Source organism: Aulonocara stuartgranti (assembly GCF_965226115.1).
Source record: "Aulonocara stuartgranti genome assembly, chromosome: 17".
NCBI lineage: Eukaryota > Metazoa > Chordata > Actinopteri > Cichliformes > Cichlidae > Aulonocara > Aulonocara stuartgranti.
Window position 1 is genome coordinate 16,147,866 of NC_138953.1, and position 23,044 is coordinate 16,170,909.

At 41.2% G+C, this 23,044-nt stretch overlaps 2 protein-coding genes across 5 annotated transcripts in view; both read right to left on the minus strand.

Moving 5' to 3' along the window:
• Positions 1–5,566: 5,566 nt before the first annotated feature.
• Positions 5,567–18,380, minus strand: vcam1b (vascular cell adhesion molecule 1b). Of its 2 annotated transcripts, XM_082510279.1 has the most exons (10): positions 18,053–18,380; positions 15,218–15,520; positions 13,970–14,275; positions 13,631–13,888; positions 13,278–13,544; positions 12,342–12,620; positions 9,225–9,527; positions 8,866–9,138; positions 7,197–7,457; positions 5,567–7,070 (listed from the first exon to the last, which is right to left on the minus strand). In XM_082510279.1, the coding sequence occupies exons 1-10, from the start codon at positions 18,096–18,098 to the stop codon at positions 6,910–6,912; spliced, it is 2,457 nt and encodes an 818-aa protein (XP_082366405.1). In that variant the 5' UTR covers positions 18,099–18,380; the 3' UTR covers positions 5,567–6,909. The 2 variants fall into 2 exon arrangements, with proteins under 2 accessions (XP_082366405.1, XP_082366406.1); XM_082510280.1 differs by lacking the exon at positions 12,342–12,620 and having other exon boundaries at positions 18,053–18,355.
• Positions 18,381–19,673: 1,293 nt separating this feature from the next.
• Positions 19,674–23,044, minus strand: part of cdc14ab (cell division cycle 14Ab) — a 30,345-nt gene continuing 26,974 nt past the window's right edge. For all 3 annotated transcript variants that reach the window (XM_082511269.1, XM_082511270.1, XM_082511268.1), the window contains one exon: positions 19,674–22,418. In XM_082511269.1, the coding sequence (XP_082367395.1) occupies positions 22,389–22,418 (30 nt within the window). In that variant the 3' untranslated portion in view covers positions 19,674–22,388. The remainder of the gene's footprint in view (positions 22,419–23,044) is intronic.

The following is a 23,044-nucleotide window of genomic DNA, read 5'->3' on the forward strand; positions in this document are numbered from 1 at the left end:
AACAAAGATACGCCAATACAGGAGAAATATGCTCTCTCTTTGTGGTCCCAGTGAGTACTCTCACTGCAGCAATTTGGATCAACTGAAGAATTTTCAGGCAGTTTTTAAGACATCCTGATAATAATGAATTACAGTAGTCCAGGACAGAGGTAATAAATGCATGAACTAGTTTTTCAGCATCACTGATATTGTGCAATTGGAGGAAAGCAGTCCTACATATTTGTTTAATATGTACATTGAAGGCAATATCCTGGTCAAAAATTATTCCTCACAGCGTTACTGGACATCAGTAATGCCATCCAGTAAGTATGCAGTTAGACACCATGTTTCTCTGATTTTTATTGGTGAGTACAATGACCTCAGTTTTATCTGAATTTAGAAGCAGGAGATTAGAGGCCATCCAGGTCTTTGTCTTTTATCTAGCTTCATGGACAGATAAAGGTGGGTATCATGTGCATAGCAATAAAAATTAAATAGGTATAATTCAAACCACTGCAGCACAGTACCTTTAATCCCTACAGCATGCTCTAATCGCTCAATCAACAGTATTGAACGCAGCCCTGATGTCTAGCAGGATAAGCACAGAGATAAGTCCATTGTTAGAGGCCAAAGAACATTGTTTTCAACTTTCATTAATTCTGTTTGTGTGCTGAGATGAGCTCTGAAACCTGATTGAAACTCTTTAAATAAACCACTGGAACTGCAGATGATCTGTTAGATGTTTCACTAAATTCTGAGATTAGAGGAAGGTTTTTGTTTTGTGCCCTGTTTAACCTTGCTCTCTTATCTGTCTTCAGTGATTCATTCAGTGAAACAATGCTTGACTCTTCTTTTTTGTCATTGTTGCTTTGCTGTGGACAGGTCTGAGTACAAACCCACTTCAACGCATTATCACAAAACAGCAACCAATTACCTAAGATGTACTCACCTGCAATATGCCTGCCCACCGTTCACTGCTCTCTCAGTCCATTCAAACACGTAGGAACAAGCAGTTAATGCAGATGAGGAGTATGGAGCTAGTTCAGGAGCAGCAGGCAATAATAGTAAAAAAAGACAGAGTTCACAATATCAGACAATATTCTTCAGGCCTAGGACAATGGAAGGCTTAAGGCTCCACTGGAGAAAAAGAAACAGCATGGCAAGACCAAAGATTAAAGGCCTTTCAACACCAGTTTGACCTACTTTGACTAGAGGCCCAGCTCCAACCCTTTTCAGGCTTGAGACATTTATTATAATAGAGGCTTCAAGAGTACATTGATTAAGATGGATCTTTACAAGAAACTACAACCAAATGATTTGGGGTTTTTTTGTTTTTTGTTGGGGGTGGGGGGGCGTTGCAAAAATCAAGTGAAGATGTAGATTTGTAGTGGCTGTAGCTCAGGAGTTAGAGGTCATCTACTAATCAGAAGGTTTGTGGTAAAATCCCTGCTATGACAGTCTGCATGCCTAAGGATCCTTTGACAAGGTACAGAAGCGTAAGCTGGTCTCCGATGCATTCACTGGAGTGTGAATGTTGGATACTTAGGTGTAGAAAAATGCGCTTGTGTGAATGGGTGAATTAGGCATGTTGTATAAAGCGCTTTGAGTACTTAAGTAGAGTAGTAATATTTCCTTTTATTTGTTTTAACTCTTTTATTTACAGTAAGTTATAAGTGTGATATACCTTCTATACTAGGGGAGTATTTTTTATACAACCAACTTAAGCCATAAGTTGCACCTTACTAAAACCACTTAATGAAGCTTAATATTAAAGTTTCAGCAACACAAGCTGTATGGGATTTCTATGGGAAATAATTAAAAATAGCATGATATTTAAAAATAAAAGCCTTGCCCTGCCTCAGCTATGAGCAGCAGATGGTGCTGATATACAGCTGAAGTTCAGACACTCCAGGCCAGTGCAGAGTCTTTCAGGTCAAAGCCCAACCTGGTGTCGGATAGCTTTGTTACCACATCTCTAATCTCTCTAACGTGTCTCTCTCACCTTATCTTCTTAAATTTGAGAGATGAGATGAGATCAAGATGCTCACCACATGTCAAACCACTTATGTTGATAGAATTGTCATGTAAATGTAAAACATAAAACATTAGTCAGCTGGTTATGAAATCAGTATGTGCTGTGAGAGGACTGCTGATCAGTTTCCATAGTAACCATTAGACTCACTGCCCTCATCTGGATAGAAAAGAAAACGCCAACGCTCCAGCAGCATCATTTTGCACGTCCTCTACTGTGAAAATAACAAATAACATAATCCTTCAGTGTTCCTGCATTTGCATTGCAGATGTGTTCTCCCCCTTGCCCGGTTGTACCACTCTAATAGAGCCTTGGGTGACATTGCATTCATGCCCCTATAAATTGCTTGAAAATAAAAGACAAATTGTGTGGAAGGAACTGGCTGGGATGCTGAAAATGTGAGTAATATAAGAGTGCAGTGCGTGGTGTAGCCCCATAGTTCTCGTGGTAAAGATAGATGTGGTCTATACGGTTCTGTGTTGACTACCACAAGGTGAATGAGGGTCACAGTTTGACACTTATCCCATGCCCCAGGCACGGCTTGTTTTTTCATGACACTGGATTTAACCAAGGGCTACTAGCAGATTCCCTTGTCCCTACAGAGAAAGCGACTTTCTCCACTGCATACGATTTGTACCAATTCGTCATACTTCTATTTGGCTTGTTTGGAGCCCAAGCCACTTTCCAGTTCCTCATGGACCTGGTACTGTGTCCGCATGCTGCATATGCTGCCACCTACTTGGATGGCGTTATCATCCATAGTGACACCTGGGTGGAGTATATGTGGTGGCTGGCTATTACCGGCGGTATATGCCAAACTTTTCACCTGTAAGGGTGCCCCAGATCTGGCCCAGTGGACAGAGCCGCACCAGACAGCCTTCCTGCTGGTTTAGAAGGCTCTCTGTGGGGAACCTCCTAATTTTTCCCTGGCTGGGGCCATTTTGTCCCAGGGGAAGGGACAGTGTGCTCCAATTACAGGGGGATCAGACTGCTAAGTGTGCCAAGGCACTGGGGGAAAAAAAGAGTTCATCTGTTAGTCAAACGTCAGATAGAGGGCGAACAATGCATCTGTTTTTTGCAGGTGATGGGATCCTGGATTATCAACAAAGCGTAGAAGAATGCAAAGTGGAGGGAATAAGAATCATCACCTCCAAGTCTGATGGCACAGTCCTTAGCCTAGATTAACAAGGTCCATGTCAGGTGTTGAGGAACCAGGACACACTGATGAGAAGTAGGCAAAACAAGGAGGCAAAAGTGGGCAAGAGATGAGAGATGAGAACAGGGCACTGTTGGAATTCTACTACACAAGTAACCCCAGCAGAAAGGATTACATGAAGAGGATAGACAGGTGGCTCCAGCAACATCTGAGATTTCTGTCCAGAAGAGCACAGTCCTTGAAACTGCAAAGATAATATGCAGGACCCTCAAGCTCCCAGACCTCTAGTAGAGAAACCGAGGTTAAAGGATAAAGAAAAAAGATTTATGGCCTGCATCTCTTACGCAGTCGTTTCTATGCAGATGGAGACCTGTTCAAATAAAGCCTTGGCCGTTTAAAGTAGAACGGATTATTTCATTCCAAATGCATTTGGAATACAAAACTGAAAAATAACATACATTTATCTGTCCAGATGACTGTGGCATCTATGCAGGCACACTCATGGAGTGTGCGACTGTAGTTTATGCACATTCAGCTGAAACATTTTAGGGACTCTGTTGATTAATGCGTTTCTCTTTACTCCATCTGGTGTTTTTCATGTTGTGTGTCCTGATGGGCCTCCAAGACCTCTCACCTCCAAGTGGTGTTGTGTAATAAGTGAGGACAAGAGTTCTGCTGTGTCTTGTCATTTTAATCTCCTGTTTCGTTGGTATTTCCTGTCAGAGCAAAACGAAAATGGATCTCCTTTGTATTCCTGACCTGGAGCGTCTTAAGCAGTATTTTTAAACAATTGTTTTTAGTTGTAAAGTTTCAGTATAGATCATTTCCAACTTCTGAACTCTGGGCTATTATTCACCCTCAGAGTTCTAGTTAAGCTCACAGTGGGTATTCTTGTAAACTTTCCCTTTCACTCTTACTGCTATCCTTCTGTTACAAATCTCGGGTTGTACATGATTTAATTATCGATAAACATATTGATTTATTCTGTCTTGCAGCAGGATGATTATGTTAGTTTAAATGAATCAAAACCTAAGTCTACTAACTGTCTGAATGCCAGTACACGTAACCAATGTCATAAGTTTTGTTGCAGTGGTGGTGAAGATATTTGCTATTAAGTGAAAATTGTATTTTAGATAGTATTTTGAATAGTATCTTATTTATTTTGTATGTGTGGTGTACCTTTACTGAGCAAAGTGCACTTCTGTTAGCTGTAGCTGTTTTCTCTGTTTTCTTATTTCTTAAGCTTCAGTTTTCACCACCTGGCTTGTTTCTGCAGTTGCATATTAGTCCGTGTTGTTAATTCACCTGTTTGTTTGAGAGCAGCATGTTGAAAGCTAAAGAGATGGCATTATTATCAGAGAGTCTGCATACGGATCAGTATTTAAGGTCTGACTCTCATCATCCACTGAAGTGGGGTTTTTTTCATGCCTTCAATGTCTTCTCAAAGCCCTCACAGTATGGAAACTGTAATAGGTCAGCCTTCCAAAGGTCCGTTTATCATAGAGATCTATGCAATGATGTTGACGGCTCCTTAAAATGGTAAATAGAACTAGAGAAGCACAGACTGTTACAGAGTCTGACTCGAAACTGGTCCAGATACTTGGTCTGATCCATACTGACTCCCCTCTTCACACCTCGCTTCTGAAACCTTCCTGTTTCTATGACAACGAGGACCCAGTTAGCTTCACACTGAAAACAAAAGCCAACAGACCTCTTTTAATTTATCCTTCCAGTTTGTTGGACCCTTCCATGATTAGGCACATCCTGCTGCTTCCTGATAAAAACAGGGATTTTAATGTGGTTTTGTGGTTTTCTTGGTTTAGACCTTTTCAACAACAATCAGTAGATTTTCACTGGGCACTAAGTCTCTGGGCTTTTATGACACCTTTAGGACTTGAGTCCAAAGATGGATTATGAGAAACAAGGCTAAGGTTGCATATAGGCGAAACACTCACAGACTAGAAGAATGTATTATAAAGCTTCTTTTTTTATATTTATGCAGTATTTATTTTTGGCAGTAGTTTTCTGTGTCTTCAGGTCAGTCTGCCTTTTTTGGTTGTTTTCTTTGTTGTTGTTGTGGTTTTATATCTGTCTTTAGTTGCTTTGTAGTTTGTGTGTGGGGAGTTTGGTGAGAATTTCTTTCTTGGCCAGATCTTTCTTGTGAATGAGCAGTAAGGAAAGAGAAAAACAGACAGTGTTTATTTAATTTTGGGTTTAAAGGCTGGCGAGCTGAAATGACTGAAATGCAGCTCAGCCGTCACCATGGTAATAGCTGAGTCAATGCCAAGGATTCCAGTAAACACCGAATCTAACAGAAATAAAAGCGAAAGCTCGCCACTTACAGGGAATTCCCAGGGAAATCCCGCACACTGAAATTTCAAAAAGCCTGTGATAATAAATAAAGACATAAATATCTTTATTGAAAGCAAGCAAAAAGAAACTGTACACATATTTACATATCATCTCTAATAACTCTGCAGATAATTCCACATCACACCAAGTGTGCAGCAGTACCACGGCGAGAGTTCGGAGGAGACTGAAGACTTTCTGGAAGAGTTCAGCCATATGGTGTCAGCCAGAAAGTCTCCGTTAACAAGTTGAGCAACATCTTTGCTTTCCACAAATCTCTAAGCTGAGTAGCTCTCACTGAGAGGAATGTTCACAGTCACTGAAAAGTCACTAACTCAGCTGACCCTGATAAGAGAATAAAATGCTGCTGAAAGCTGACAGTGAACATTATTGCATATAAGATTATTGAGCCATAGGTAGTGTTTATTTTTCAAGCTGGACTCTTGTAGTCACATGTTGATTAGTGCCATGGATGTTGGTAACTTGCTGGGAGAACAGCCACATTTTAAAATTTGGCAGCCATGAACTTGGGAGAGGTTTCTGGGTAGTTTTGTCACATGTTGGACAAAATTAGCTTCATGTGTGAACAGATAGCAAGCCACATGTTGAAATATTTAAACTGTATATCAGGAGGTAGAATTCCCATGTCACAATAACCAAGGATAAGATGTGACAGGATACGACGGGATAGGATAGGGTTTGATATTATCACATGCCGTGATACACGCCTGCTTTTGGCAAATGGAAGATAACTGTATGGCAATTCCTGTTGGGATATGAGGTTGTATTGGGAGGCTTATACCATGTTGGGATTGTGAGAAGTGGTAGTTAAACGTTAAGAGGTAGTAGTCACATTTTAGGAAATGCTAGCTATAGGTCAAGATGGGGTAACCACATAATTGGAGATGGTTAGCACACAACGCCTTATTAGAAGTGGTGGCCACACATCAGCATGTCTAATTCACATGTTACATAACCACATGTCACAAAGCAGTAGCCATACAATGGGATGTGATTGGGCCATGAACTGTAAAACGCATCTGCAGAGTTGGCAGTTACATGTGACGTGTAGCCATGTGATGGAACGTGTTAACCACACGGAAAGACAATATAGCCACATGTTCCTGGATACTGAAAATCATTATTTCATTTGTTAGCCGCTTATTGCTGGGACAACATGGTCACACCTATGAATATCAAAGCCGTGTGTTTAAAAGCACAAAGCACGTGTTGAAATAAAAGTCATCGGTCATACTGAGATATTGTCCTGCAGCAGCCACATGCACATGGTAGTCACATTTAAAAAAAAATCTGACAGCCATAGATTCAGATGTGTTGACGCTACACACTTGGTAGCTGCATGAACCAGGGGCCTTTTAGGCCAGGGTTGGCCTCAGGCTGAAGGTGGAGCAGACTGGGGCAGTTGATAAAAGCCTTTCTTCCTGGATCTCCTCACGTAGTCGAGGAACAGAGCGGAAGCTGCTAGAACCGTGGCGATGCAGACAGCTGGGATGATGATGACGCTGAAACTGGGTGGAAGCTTGGTACTTCTCTCTGCACAAGAAAATAGGGCAGTTTTGTGAAACTGTTTACAGAACTGCTGTGGGTAACATATGTTCAAATCAAACTTGAGCATTTTAACTTAAAGGGAATAATAAAATCCAAACTAATTTTACTGACCTCTGACACTGATGCTGAAGATTTTGACTTGGTACCCAAGGTCATTGGTCACGTTGACCTGGTATAACCCCGAGTCTTTGGCTGTGAGATTGACCAGTAGGAAAGTTCCATTAGTAGAATATAGCTCTGTGCCATTGGTCATTTTCTTGAGAATCACAGCTGACGGTGGGAAACTGATGGTTTGGCAGCAGACAGTGACATTTTGCCCCTCCTGGACCACTGTAGACGGCAGGATGTGGACTGTGGTGTTCCTCGGAGGAGCTGGATAAGAAAACAGATTAAAATTAGATCTTCCTTTTTGTTGTTGTCATTGTTGTTGTTGTTGTACAACTACTTTTGCAGGAAATGTGAAAAGACCCAACTGAGAAACTTGTCATTTTGGGGAGTTTAGCTTTGTTCTAACTAATATATTGTGTTCATACAATATATATTACAGTTTACAAATTACTAATAACATCGCTGTACTGATTGTACTTTTTGATTTTGTGGTTTGTAACTAACTGTAGCAACATCCTTGGTAAGATGCACATCCAGCTATAGCAAGGTACATTTGCATAGTACTTTCCCAGTCTTACTGTCCAATCAAAGCACTTTAGACCACAAGCAACTGATATCCATATACTCATAATGCACTTTATCCTATAAACTCTAAGAATACTATCTACCTCAAATCCCCATGCAACTCAGCATCTATAGCTATAGGTACAGTACTATCTTTAATGTAGTAAAATCATGCTTTGAGCATAAACCACAGTACACTTGGGCTACACTGTGTTGCTGGTTCTTATAGTTTATTCATCTGGTTTACAGTGTATTTTGCTGATTTTACAGTGCATTCTGTAGACGTCGCTGCAAGTTCATTCTCTGTTGATTTTCCAGAAACACTTCAGTCATAGTTTGACCAATTCAATTTTATTTATTTAGCATCAAATCACAACAACAATTGCCTCATATCTGTTTAAACTAACCCCGTCCTCTTTTAACATAAGGACGTGTAACCTGAATCTCAGCGGAAAGAGGGTCATACAGTGAACGTGAAAAGCGTGTGAAAGCAGCTCAGCCGAACCTGCTGACCTTCTGTCACACCTCTAACCAACACATCATCACCTGATAGCGGAGAGCCCTGCCACAGGAAAAACAAACAGTGCCAGTTTGATACTAAACATTCTTTCACGTTTTGCTTCTTTGCGTTTCATCATTTAGTAGGTCATCTACTCCTCACTGTTTCACTTACAGCTCATGGGTCCTTTTCTATAAATATGGTTATTTTTAACCAGTTGGGTTTAGAAGGCCCACGGACATAAATCTATTTTTATGCCTGTCACAACCTGGATCAGCTCTGACGCAAGAGCAGACAGAGAAGTTTTGAATGTTTGGTAAAGAAATGATCAGAATGTCTGCTTTCATAAGATTCACTTTTGCATTATTCAATGTATTTCAACCTCTTTCACTTGATGGCCCTCTTAGGAAAACCACAGCAGCAAAACGCTTTAACTTATACTGAGTTTTCATTCTTGAATGCATGGCGGCACTGAGCCTGGCAGCTAAAGTTCTGAACTAATGACTCCACTGTAATGCCGGAAGTTTATTTCTGTCTCTGGCTTCTGATTACAACTGTCAGAGAAAAAAACAAAAAGAAGCCCGTTATAATTATTATTAATGATCTGACCTTTGACAGTGATGGAGTGAGAAGCCACTTCAGATCCATACTTGTTGGATGCTTCACACCGGTAAAGGTCAGAGTGTTCCAGGAGGATGGGGGAGAAGGTGAAGGTCAGTGGTGATGAGGTGGCTGGTTTGATTCTTTGAAGCTCCATCCCGTTTCTGCTCAGCACCAGTGCTGGGGCCGGAGCTCCATCTGAGAGACAGCTAAAGGTCACGTGACGACCCTCCACCAGCTCCTCGTCTGGCCTAATTAGCAGTGATGTATTCCTCGGAGGATCTGAAAAAGAATTAGATCAGGAGTTTAATAAAGCTGGATCTGAAAAAAATGAGAGCTGCAGAAAAAACATAAAAACAAACACTTACAGTGGACCTGCAGATGGATGCTGGTCCTCTTGGACCTCCACAAGTCTCCGCCTTCTTGCAGTAGGTCTGCGCTGCAGGTCAGCACCTGATGATCCTCGTCAACCCGGTGATGGAGACTAAAAGAGACGTTCTGTAAAACACTGGAGAAACTGAACGACTTTTCCGCCACCGTTTTGTTTCCCAAAAGCCACTGAATCCTCAGCTGATTAGCCCAGAATACATTAATGACATCACAGCGGAAGACTGCTTCTTCCCCCAGCAGGACAGGGCCAGGATTCTCCAGTACGGGATCAAATGGAAACGCTGGAGCGAGAGAGAGAGAGAAGTAAGTAGCTAATGATGATTCAGGAGTGTGAAAATATATAAATTGCGCCAATAAGAATCGGCTTCCAAAGATTTAAACATCAATTGATGGCTAATTATACATAAGAAACATTTTTCATCAAAGTCAACAGACATCAAAAGTAAAGTTTTTTAGGCTTTTCTGATATTTTGGAATTTAAAGCGGTGAATCATAGTTGGGATTCATGATCTGAAATTTTTAGATTCAAAACAGCCCCCCACCACAGAACTCTAAGACCACGAAAAAGACCTGCAAAATGTCAGTACTGATTCCAGCAGATTCAAGGACCCTGAATCCTAGCGAGACCCTTTCCTTCAATATATGCACGGCTTTTTAAAGAAACTGTTAAAGAAAATTGGACTGCTAATCTAATACAATTTCAACCAATAAAATATGTTCATCTAAAACCTCCTCATTCACCTCATCAAGAGCTCTTCAGGCCTAACAAAGCACCAAACGTCCTTAATATCCTATAAACTCACAGATCCCATTTAAAACCTTTGAAATGGGATCACTGAAATCTCAAAGCTTTAAAAACTCTTTAAAGAATACTAGATTCCCCTGAAAGACCTCAAAAACCTCTTTAAATGAACTTCTGAAACCTAAATGAGTCCTTTTATGATTCTCAAAAACAATTTTGGTTCCACTGAATCGTTTTCAACACCTGCAAAAGCAGGGAACACTGTAAACTCTGAAAATACAACAACCACTGGACTCTAAACTATGGAAGACGAACGAACTGCAACTATGGAAATTTCTTTTCCAGATTTCCGAGATCAAAGTAAGAACTCTGACTTTAAAAACCTAGTAACAAAGTATGAAAATATTTGGAACACACGAGGCATGCAACAAACAACTGCATCTCTAAAATCTTTGTCATTGAAAAGCAAGTTTAACAACTAGAATGTAAAAGTCCGTGAATGGAGAGCTGAGCAACCTTAAGTGACTTGGAAGACTTTCAGCAACTTGATGAGGATGGTTAAGTTATGGTCATTTTCCTGCTTCTTGTCCAGTGCCGTAACGAGGTCATGCACTCTAACAGATATTCCAAGTGTGGATGTAACTGTCAGAAACACTGAGTCCTCGCCTCCTTTCTGTGTGGGAGGATTTTGCATGTTTTCAGTCTTTGTTGAAGTGGTAGGGGGGTAAAGATGAGTGCATGGGCGAGTGTTTGGCTTCTTTCCCCCATGTTGTCATTTCCTGGCAGCGTTGGAGTTCATCTTCTTCAGCTCAGATCTGACGGTCAACAAACCTTTTAAAATGAGCCTCTGTTTGTGGCTCTCAGATCACGAGCGTGTTAGTAATTGTTAGTCACTGCAGTTTCTCTTGGAGCTGCTTTTTAGCTCTGATGTGATCCGGTGAAACACAGTTATTTGTTTTATAAAAACACACTGACTTTGGAGAAAAATCTAGAAAGCCTGATCTAGGTTAACTGATCAGTCATGAAAACGGCGATGTTTGTCGGGGCATGGTCTGCTCTTTATCGCCAAACCAGTGAAAGCAGTGGTGTGCAGCTCTACCCCCACACTGATGAGCAGCTCGGCGTCAGGACATCTGTGCAAACATTACTAAGCCTCATGTCTGTTATGAGCAGTTCATCTTTTGATTGCACCTCTGAGATTATTGAATGTCTGACTCCTGTTGTGTGAGACTGCTGGGAATAAAACTGACAAACATCGCATTATCTTGTGTTTTAGAAGTTCTTTCCTGCTTGTGCTGTTCTGCTTTACTTGTAAAGGTTTCGCTTCAAGTTTTTAGTACATAAAACTCTTAAAATATGAGGACACAAGTCAGACACTAAACAGTGTAAAAAAAAAAACACCCAAAAACAACAACAAATCCTTTTCGTTTATCTTTAAATTCCTCTAACTTCCTCTTTTCCTCTCATTGTTAATCTGATAATTAACAATTATTAAAGAGTCTTTATCATATATTTTGCAGTACAATTCCTACTGTCAGTGACCTGGTGTTTATGTTTTTGGACTGTGCAATAGGATATTCTAAATTACATTAGATTCTCTGAGGGGTTTATGTTTAGTTTGCCTGTGCTTTAGTGTTCTTATTAGATCCTCTGGCTTCTGCTTAGTATCTAGATCTTCCTCCCCTCAGCGTCTGATCGCCTCCTGTGGTTAGTTTGTCTCGTCTTCCCAGTCACCATGTCAAGCTTGCGTGTCATGAGTCTGTCAGTGTTCCTGTTTCTTTTTGATAGTCCTTGTCCTCTGTTCGGTTTATCTAGCTTTGCTTCCCCTTTGTCTCGTTATGTCAGATTAGGTCCAACTGTGTCTCCCTCCAGTTGCGGTTCCCTCGTTACCCTCCGTGTACATATTGTGTGTATTGTTCCTCGTCGGGTTGTCTGTGTGGCAAGCGTCAAGTCAGGTATTTCATGTTTAAGTGTTCCTGGTTGACGTTTTCACGTCCCTGTTCATGTTTCATGCCTTAGGTTCCCAGTTCATCCTGTTTTCAGAGTCATGAATTCAGGTTTTAGTTGCTTTTCCCAGTTGAGGTTTTGTTAGGTTAGTTGTTGTGTCTCATTTGTTTGTTGCTCAGTTTTTCAGCCATCAATAAAGGCTCGCTTTTAGTTTAAGCTTAGTTCTGTCTCTGGTGTCTTCATTTGGGTCCACTCTCCACTCGACACCTACTGCAATCTCTAAATGGTTTGAGAGGATTCTTCAAATGAACATGAAAATCTACTTAATAGGTTTAATAGGTGTGATTTGAAACCAAATAAAGTGGCAGTGCGGGACTATAACTGCTATCAGGTGTGTCAGACTCACAATAGACATGGACTTGAATGTTTCTGCTCCTGTTGACGGTCTCGCACTGAGCCTGACAGCTGTATTCACCCCGATCCTGGAGATCCAGGTCCTGCAGATGGAGCACAGAGAGTCCGTCCTGCGGCCAGGTTGTCTGGAGGACAGTCTGGTTCTGGTCTTTCCTCAACCAGGTGAGGAGGATGGGGGTGTGCAGACAGCCGGAGGCCTTGCAGCTCAGACTCAGAGCTGAACCTCTCGCTGCAGAGACCTGAGGACTCGCCTCAACCTGTAGAGGGTGAGCTGGAGGAACACAGACATCTTACTGATCCTGCATGTTCACACTGAAAGCAGTTATTCTAATCTTGTCTGTGAAGGCTCTTTTACAGGAGAGGCTTTTTTTTTACCCTCACACCATTAACTTGAATAGTTTTTCTCTCACTTTAAACATGGATCCAAACTAATCTGCAAAGTGGTTAAACTGGGTCTGGTCCATTGTAGCTTAATCAATAATTATAGCTAAGCCTCCACTTTACTACAGAGGTTCCTTTCTCTGTGGCTGCAGGGCTATGAGATCAAACTCAAGAAATGTTTTGATAAGAAATGTAACACTTCTCATTACTGTTCCTACTACTACACCCTCATGTTGGAGGAACGAGACACTTGACCTGCACCTGAAAAATTACAAATGAAATTGATGACTATATCAATTGTATTGCAAGATAGATATTGTGACATCTATGATGCTTTATGTCTGCAATAATCTGGTGTGACATCTGAGGAAGAATATTCACAGCAGGTTGAAGGATCAGGAAATGGGATTAGAGACGTCCATCACAACACATGATGGTCATTTAGGAGTACCTTCACATGAGGTACTTTCATTAATTTCATTTCATATTAAAATTTGAGAGTTTTTCTGAGATCACCTTGTAAGATACAAACTGGAGGAAAGACTACCTCTGACAGTGATGGAGCTGGAGGCCAGCTGGGATCCGTACAGATTAGAGGCATCACACTGGTAGACGTCAGAGTGTTCGAGCAGGGCGGAAGACAGGTTGAAGATTATCGTGGACGCTCTGTCAACGCTTTGAAGCTCTGTCCCATTCCTGCTCAGCACCAGTCTGGGGAGTGGAGCACCCTCTGAGCTACAGACAAAAGTTACCTGCTGACCCTCCACCACCTCCTCACCCGGAATTACAGAGAGGGAGGTGTTAGTGGGTGGACCTGTTAGGGAGACACAAGGGATACAACTGACTCATTGAAACTAAAGGAAGTGCACATACTAAGAGTGAAACAGGACCATCACTCACTGTGAACCGTGACGTCCACGGCGCTACTGTGGGTTCCTTCCGTGTTTCGCGCATCACACTCGTACCGTCCAGCCTCAGACACTTCCACCGCTGTGAAGTTGAGCTGACCGCCTTGACCGCGTTGCAGAGTTCGGCCATCTGCTGTTCTGAAACTCCAGGTGATGGTCGGCTCAGGATTTCCCTCTGCCAAACAGGTGAGAGTGAGCGGAGAGCCGGCCATAACTTCCTTAGACTCCAACTTCTTCACGACAGGAGCATCTGGAGACAGAGAAGTCGGGTTTATGAGGACACGGACAACAAGACTCAGACGCGAGGACTCAGAACCAAACCCAGACTCACATAAGACATTTATTGGCACTGCGCTTTCTCTGGTCTTCTTGTTATCTGGCAGGTCCTTCAGCTTCAGTGTGACCCTACAGGTGATATTTCTTCCCTGATCCATGTTTTCAGCTGTGAAGTTGTAGTCAGACTGGACTGCCCCGGATTCACCATCTTGCACTGTGGTCTGCAGGATAGTGTTCCCACTGTGCCAAGTGATGTTCACCTCCTCATCAGGATATATGTTAAATGCCTTGCAGGTCAGGGTGGACTTTACCCCCAGTTTGACATTATCCTGGCCTGTGATGACAGGGTCCGACGGGAAGGCTAGAACAGCAGAGACACAGAGGGCAGGCATTAATTCTTATAACAACAACAGTCTAATAGTAAATAAAAACGGTGCAATTCTACTTGTAGCACCTTAGGTTTGGTTCCAATGTGGGTTTTGTGTCTGGATAATTCATAAGCACACAGTTTTTTTAATGCTAACTTCTCTGCGTGGATGCTGGTGAGGCATGAAGGTAACGCCACTTTGACAGACAGGGGCCCCGACACAGACAGCCAGCTGGTGACTGATTAGGCTGATTCTGGTGTCCACAATGATTCAGAGTGAGGCGGATTACATTGTACTTGCTACAGTGGATTTTTGTTTGCTGTAGTAGAATTAAAGTGATGCACTAGAAAAGCATATTTCTGGGAGAGAATGAAAGCCCCTAAAGTCTTTTGCAGGACTTAAAAGCCAAGATTTGTTCACCTTTTCGCTTGATTTTGGTAACCAAAACGGCTCGGTATAGTGTGGAAAGGATCGCGGTTTGGATTAGAATGGACCCTTTCACAAATCTAACTACGTATCACAAGGTCAAACTTCTTCGTCTTCCTCTGTGATGTGAGCCTTGGGAGGGTCGGAAGTAATCTAATGGATTACCCTGCACTTTGAAAAATTATCCTAAAGTGACAGCAAGTGTTTTAAAATAAAGTAAACGTGGTTATGAAAGATGAAGGCGTAGGATATTAGAGGAGGAAACAGTATTTGGTGATGCAAGGTTCTTAGACCTCTGTTTCTCAGCAAAAGGTTTTCATCCACATTCCTGTGATTCCTAATCACACTCTGCACTTCGATCTCATCTTGATCTTAGATTTGAAATCTACTTTATGTGTACAGAGGCAAAATTACAAAAGTGCACTAAACTCGTGTTGTTTTAAATAGAGCAATAACAAAATATATAACATAACGTTTCAAATGTATGCTGCATTTCAGTGGTAACTCACAGTAAACCTGCACCGAGCGTTTCGCTTGTTTCCTGTCTCCATTGCAGCTGACCGTACACAGTATCGCTTCATCATGCTCCATCTTTACACGCTCAAAGGTCAACACAGAACAAGTTTGGTTGGTGCTGATGGACCCGCTCAGAGGCCGGTCCCCCAGAATGGACCAGGAAACACTTGGCGTTGTGGTACAGCCCTGAAACAAGCAGACCAGCTGCTGACGCTCACCCAGACCGAACAGAGCGGTTTCAGGAGTTATGTCCACCCGTAGAGCCAAAATGTACTTCGATGACATCAGGAGCACAGCTGTGGACGGAAACAACAAAAATTATACAAAGCAACAACATCGCTGGGCCAGGTTCCAGAAAACAGGTTTAGTGAAAAGTTAGTTTGTTAACCTTGAGTTGAACCTCAGGTAAACTTTGCCTCAAATACAGATGATGTATGAATGAGGCTGATGAATATATAGCGCCAAATCACAATAACAGTTGCCTCAAGGTGCTTTATATTGTAAAGTAAAGATGCTGCAATAATACAAAAAGGGGGGGGGGGGGACTCAATAATTAGACGACTTGTGGGGAGGAAGAGAGGACAAAAGACATTGTAAGAGAGCCAGAGACTTTTAATAACTAATGATTAAATGTAAAATGGTGTATAAACACACTGAGTGAAAAAAGGTGACCGAAGAAGAAATATCATGGGAAGCCCCCAGCAAGCCTAGACCCATTGCATCATAACTAAGGGAGGATTCAGAATCACCAGAATTCTTAAGACTAATCTTAAAAGTAGAGTGAGGGCCTGTCTCCCGAATCAAAACTGGGAGTTGGTTCCACAGAAGGGGGGCCTGAAATCTGAAGGCTCTGCCTCCCATTCTACTTTTAATTTACTCTGGGAACCACAAGTAAGCCTGCAGTGTGAGAACAAAGTGCTCTAATGTGGTGATATGGTACTATAAGGTCATTAAGATAAGATGAGGCCTGATTATTTAAGACCTTGTACGTGAGGAGCAGGACTTTAAATTTGATTCTGGATTTAACAGGAAGCCAATGAAGGGAAGCCAATACAGGAGAAATATGCTCTCTCTTTCTAGTCCCTGTCAGTGCTCTTGTTGCAGCATTTTGGATCAACTGAAAGCTCTTCAGGGAGTTTTAAAACATTCCGATAATAAGGAATTACAGTAGTTCCAGCTAAAAGTAATAAATTCACAAACTAGTTTTTCAGCATCACTCTGAGACAGGATGTTTCTAATTTTAGAGATGTTGTGCAAATGGAAAAAAGCAGTCATACATATTTGATTAATATGTGCATTGAAGGACATGTCCTGGTCAAAAATGACAGATAAAGTTGAGTGTCATCTGCATAGCAGTGAAAATGTTATTGCTATGCTCTCTAATGATACTGCCTAAAGGAAGCATGTATAACAAAACTGGTCCTGGCACAGAACCCTGTGGAACTCCGTAATTAACCTCAGTGTGTGAAGAGGACTCTCCATTTACATGAACAAATTGGAGTCTTTTAGACTACAATTTGTTCATGTAAATGACTACACCTACAGCATGCTCTAATCGCTGTAATAAAATATTATGGTCAACAGTATCGAACGCTGCACTGAGGTCTAGCAGGACAAGCACAGAGGTGAGTCCACTGTGAGAGGCCATCAGAAGATCATTTGTAACCTTCACTAAAGCTGTTTCTGTGATGAGCTCTGAAACACTTCAAATAAACCATTCCTCTGCAGACGTTCAGTTATCTGTTCAACAACTACTTTGTCAAGAATTTTAAGAGAAAAGGAAGGTTATCCACGTGGATGGAAATGTATCAGCACCTGATGTTCTTGTGTGTCTACCAAGCAATAACCTGTGGGACTAAACAATTTAGCCAATGTAGAAGAGACAAAAACTATAGTTCATCTGTGCTTCCATGTTCAAATGTCCACGTTTACAACATTAAAAGCACATTTACAGTTTGGTACAAATAAACAGTTTTGGTTTCTGTTGAGCTTCCACCTTCATAAAAACTTTATGATAGCTCATGTTTTTAGAACTCATTCATTTGGATACTGGCGAGACTTAAATTACGGGTGTAGTTGCTTTGATTGCAGCCTCGCCTTGTAAACTGTGCTGGACCTCTCCATCGTTTCTGTGGTACATTTTGGAATATTTAATGGATTGTGAGATAAAAATTACAAAATAGTCAATAAAAAGGAGAGCCCAAATTCAGTACGTGGAAATAGAAGAACTGAGGTGGCCAGGTGTCAGTCTAAGCAGCCACGGCCTGCCCCCACTATCAGTGCAGTTGTTATGAAGGGGAACAGCTTAATTTGTACCATACTGGAAAGACACTTTTTAATTCTGTGAAGCTGCACGTTTTAACCTGAGACTGACCCACTTTTAGAACCATCCACGAGTGGCCATTAGAGGATTTGGAGTTTCTGGCATTTTTATGTTGTCACTCCGGTTTCCAAATGTTGGGGTTTTTTGGTTTTTGTTTTTTTAGTAGGTTTGTTTTTTTGTTTGTTTTGATTGAGTTACACCAAAACATAAAAGAGTTTACTGTAAATTGCAAAGGAAATGAAACATTTCATATTTTCATGAAGTTGAATATGGCTTTTAATGTGAGTTTTCGAATTTTCCTCATATATTACGCATGTTTCTACTTTTTATTCTTTATTTGCGCTATACTAACCACATGCACAAAAGCTGATGAAAAAACGAGAAAATGACGAACGAAATCTCAAATGAAAATTCAGAGGTTACAATAACCCCCACCCCAAAAAATCTCTCTACGTGTAAAAGACATCATATAACAGCCAGATTTATCAGAAGGAAGGACATTTACCTGAGATGAGCTGAACAAAGAGCCTGCGGACACACAGAAGATCCATCTTCTCTGCTGAGGCTACAAACACGCTGATGGATGGATGGATGGATGGATGATGGGCGGATGGATGGGTTCGTGAACAAACAGAGCAGCGTCTCGTTTCTCGGAGTTCCGGGATCTGAAGCAGAAAATCCGGCAATGATGAATCACTGAGGGTCTCTGAAGCCCTAAACAGGGCTGATGAAGCAAACGCCCCCTCCCGTCATCCAGCTCCAAGCGCCTGTGTGTGCACGCGCGGGCAACAGCGCCCTCTGCGGGACACGCGGTGAGCGGGAAAACTTCACCGTCGCTTTGTGCTGTGTTCACTGCTCCTCGGCCTTTCCTCACGTTCTCTTTTCAACATCCTGTCGCCTTTTCTTTCTCCTCGTGTCTGTGCACTACACGTTTCCAGCTTTTTCTCTGTCATGCTCCTGTTAAATTTAGTTATTCTCTACATGTGATATTCCTCGTTTCACACCTGGGTTATTTTCCTCTCACTTTTGGTTTCTCTATTTATGTGAATCTGATGTTTTTTCAACGATCTTTTTCAGTGACATTAAATCACCCACAAGACAGAAGCGTCACAGGCAGTGGTTATAGTAAGAAGGACAAATCAGCATTTTTCTTGGACTCCCAGCAGGAACTTTGTGTCCTGTGAGGGAAATTCCTAGGGCTGAATCCCAAAAAGAAGAAAACATGCCGTATGTTTTCTGGTATTATTGGGCTGACTAAAAGCTGGGACTAACACCTTTTAACAAAACGTGAACATGAATTCACTTCAATGCTGCCTTCTCACTTAGATACATTTAAAGTCAAATATTTCCTTTTGCTGTCAGTGAGCTGATGAAGCAGCAGCAGACATGCTGAATCACATTAAGGAGTAAATGAGCTGAATACAGTGAAGCTGTCACTGTGGGGCCTCTGACTGATTGAATGATCTGGAGACTGAGTGATTTACAGCCTCTGTGATTTAGTATTGATTAGTTTGATGAGGATTCAGACTAATCAGTCCTTTTCCTGATGAAGTCAGAGGTCTGGACAGCCCCCCACCCCAGGCTCTGAGATATCTGACCTCTGATTTACTGAATCATTACTTCTGTTATTTGTGTTGCACTTTTCCTTTCTTTGGTCGTTCATCCCACACTAGTCTTGGACTTGGGACAGCTTCTTCTATGCTGGATTTGGCTTTTGTTTGTATACATGTGTGTTTTACACTTGAACTAATGTTGTAGAGAATCAGGTTGGTCATGTCCAGAAAAGTTTATTCTCAAATGCAGCACACAACAGGACATGGTGAGCTGCAGACACAGCGGCACGGCTCAGGTGAAAGCGCTGCTTGGACCGAGTGCAGAAGAGGGGGAGCACACGTGCGAGCACTGCAGGACGTTTTTGTCCCTGAACTTGAAAAACATCTTTGCACTCAGGAGGTGGCACCTCAGAGTCTTAACATCTGACATGCACCTCCACTGGGAGAGAGCCACAAAACTTAAGGGTTAAACGAAGCTTTAAGACTGGTTCGATTTTGGGTCTGACCTGGACTTGTCCTGTTCCAGACTTTTCCAAACCACACTCTGGTAGCATCAACAGATCAAGAACAAACTCAGAGTTGGAGGAATTGTTTTATTTCCTGTTATTGCTCAGACAGAAATTCTGCTAAAAGACAAAAAAAACTACGTTTTTTAAACGTTCCCTCAGTAAAACACTTGAGTAAGACATTAAATACACATCAGACATCCATTTCCACTTCTTCATAACAGCAACAAGTTGTGCAAAAATAAAAACCTTCTGTGCATTGCTTATATTTGCAGTGCTTAACAAATGTATCAGACCACCATCTAGTGCACGTTTTGTCACAGTCGACCTAACTCTGACCAAGCTCTATAAAGAAAATCTTATTTTTAATGTTGTAAAATATCATTAATGTTGTTATCCATGACTTTTCACGTTTTCTGCTTTACAAAAAAAAAAAAAAAAGCAGAAAACAGTAAAGCACATAATTATTCCCACGTCTCTCTTAGAAATGAGATTAATAAAATTACCTTTTGATCCAGATGCCAAATTACACTTATTTATATGCATTTGCAAACAGAAAAATTAGTTTCGTTTCAGTGGTTGGACGTTACGTTCGATTCACAGTCCACTGTCCTGGATCAAGTTTGGGTATAAAAACTTCAGGGAATTCAGTAATTTTCAGTTTTAAACAAGTTTGTGAAAAACTTCTGAAATATTTGTTCTCGTGTAAAACCGGTGGTCTCATAAATTTGTTCAGAACTGTATGTGACTTTCATCCATGAGATATTTAAGGCACTTCACATCAGTTTAGTTAAACCATCATGTGACCGAGGGACATCACCATCAAATAAAGATTTCAGAACGAGTGATTTCTCTGGGTTGGTAGCTGGAGATTTGATTTTATTTGCCCACGATAATGTTAAAGACCCAGGAATCTGCCACAAATGACATATAAACTCATTTCTTACACACACCATGAGTGCAAAGGAAGACAACACTGTGCTGATGTCGTCATCAAGCGTTTAAAGCTTCAGGAAAGTTACACAGGAAACCTGTATTTTACAGCAGGCTAAAAGCAGCAGTAAGGTGAAGCACATTAGTCAGCTGATGTGGTCTCACGTTCAGTCCTCTGCACACAGATAGAAATGACATGGTGCAATGACACCTTCTCACTCCTGTCTGTGGCTTAAGTTGTTAATCTATGCACAATCCAAATTACAGAGACACTGTTAGGACTCTGGAAATGTAAATAAAGACTCAATGCAATGATTTGCAGTGCTGCGCAGCTACAACCCTCTGTCAGACAAGAAAGGCACAACATTCCTCTCCCAGAGGAGAGAGGAGTGCTGTTGGAAGCAGAGGGAATGCTGCACTGTGGGAAATGTGAAAGTGTCCCACTCTTTCTGACACTGCTCATATTTTTCTTAAATGGCACATTTTCTCAGCTCATGTTCTCAGACATGTTTTCTGTGTTATAATGAGAATAAAGAATGTTTACCACATTTGCAAATCCTTGTATTGTATTTATTTACATTTTACACAGGAGTCCAACTTTTGGGTTTTTGCAGGTTTAAATTAAAATAAAATCCTGAGGTGCTAGAAAAGGTTCTATGTTTCATAAACCTTTAAAAAGTCACGGGGGCTTCCGGAGGTAAAAGGTGTTCTAATCTAGAGGCTCATTCTCGGAGGACGTACCAGCAGAGAAAGTAAGTTTAACTTCCTGTTTCCTAGAGAAAGTTCCTGTGGCGATAACCTTTAGAATAATACAGAACACTTATTTTCCACATAAAACAACACAGAAGATCACAGTCATTCCTAAAAAGAGGACTCTACGGGCCACATAAACACACGAATCCCTTTTCAGACTGACACCGTTAGCTAAACACAAAGTGCTTCCTGATGCTACTCACAGCAACAAGTGCTTCTAGTGTAAAGAGCATGTCTGCTGTCCACATGGCTAAAACTAACCCTGATCCCACAGCTTAAACTCATTACTATACAACCACATGCTTCACTGCCTGCTAATCATTTTCCATTTACTGTTCATCTCCTTCAAATTGTTTCCCTTCCAGCTCTACTGGTTAGACTGTATATAAAAGATGGCAGCCAAAATATCAGAAATCTGGCCTTGAATTAACTTCTTGTTGTTCTAAACTGTACTGAAGTGGAAATGGTTCCTTGTTACCAAACTTTTAATTCAGTCTGACAAATTCATTCAGAGAGGTGAGGTTTCATTTTACAATCACGACGCTAAAAAACTAAACTGGTTCTTTAAGACAACGCACACATTCACACCCATTCTCACTTTAACACCCTGAGCTTAGTTAATGACATTCTGTTTTTGGGTCCCTTATTCTTCTGCTATTAATAATGGTATTCCTTTAGATTAAATTAGACACACAAACACAAAAAAAGAGGGCTGATCGTCACATCAACCAAACAATATGCTGTTTAACCTATCAGAAGCCGGACGGAAATACTGTAACCATGATGACAGAGCAAATTGTCATCAGCTGATCCCTCACTTTACCAAAAAGTTACACTGATCATTAAAACAAAAATACAACTTTCTGTCACAAATATAAAATATATATTTTCCATGTAAATATATCTTCATGTGTGCGGACTATTTATTTACAGACAGCTCATTTACACAGTCTGACGAGCAAGCAGCCATCACCTCACAGGAGATTCAGTCCTGACAGAGAAAACATCTGAAGGTTCCCTCTGAACATCCAATTTAGGAGCCGGGTTGTGGAGAGAAAAAATAAAAGAAAAATGTCTTCAGGTCAGTCGGGTATTTTTAGTACTGGATGTACTCGGACTGAAGAGACTGAAAGAGAAAACAAACAGTGTGATTAACTTTAGGGCAAATGTGATCCCTGCATTTCCTGTGGGGGGCTTTAACAGAGCTGTGGGAGGACGATGTGGGAAAAGGAAATTCCAGATGAACTGACATCCATGAAATCAACTATAACAACCAGGGCTTATCTAAAACTTTTGTCCTATGCACGGTTGTTCATCATGATATTTACAATCTATATTGATCATAAACATCATGGCCACCTTAAAAGTCTGTACAAGAAAATTCAGAGTTCTTTCTAAAGTCATAGCTGAAAACATGAAAAGCTCTACAGTACTCTGGAGCTGGTTCATGTCACAAGCACCAACATAAATGTAGCTGGGAATGACATAGGAATTTTCTGATTGTGTAAAACTAAAATAAGCACACAGGTGTCTAAACAGAGTTGTATCTACAGTGTCTTTGTGTGTTGCTCCCTGCAGACCATTTGCACTGTGCCTCTGCAGACATGCCCACATTTTTACAGCAAACACTGCTGCTCAGTTTTTCATTATTCCGAAAGCTCATTTTACACAATTGACAACGTTTTTCATCAGAAATATATGACGACAACATTTCTCTGTGCTGTGGCTAACATATATAGTCTCTGTCACAGT

Excerpts from the sequence above, each read along its gene's own strand:
- vcam1b (XM_082510279.1), bottom strand. The coding sequence starts at position 18,098 with ATGGATCTTCTGTGTGTCCGCAGGCTCTTTGTTCAGCTCATCTCAG. Across the intron at positions 9,528-12,341 it reads CATTCAAGTCCATGTCTATT|CGTTTCCATTTGATCCCGTA; the intron begins GTGAGTCTGACA and ends CTCTCGCTCCAG. Across the intron at positions 7,458-8,865 it reads TCACTCCATCACTGTCAAAG|CTCCTCCGAGGAACACCACA; the intron begins GTCAGATCATTA and ends TTTCTTATCCAG.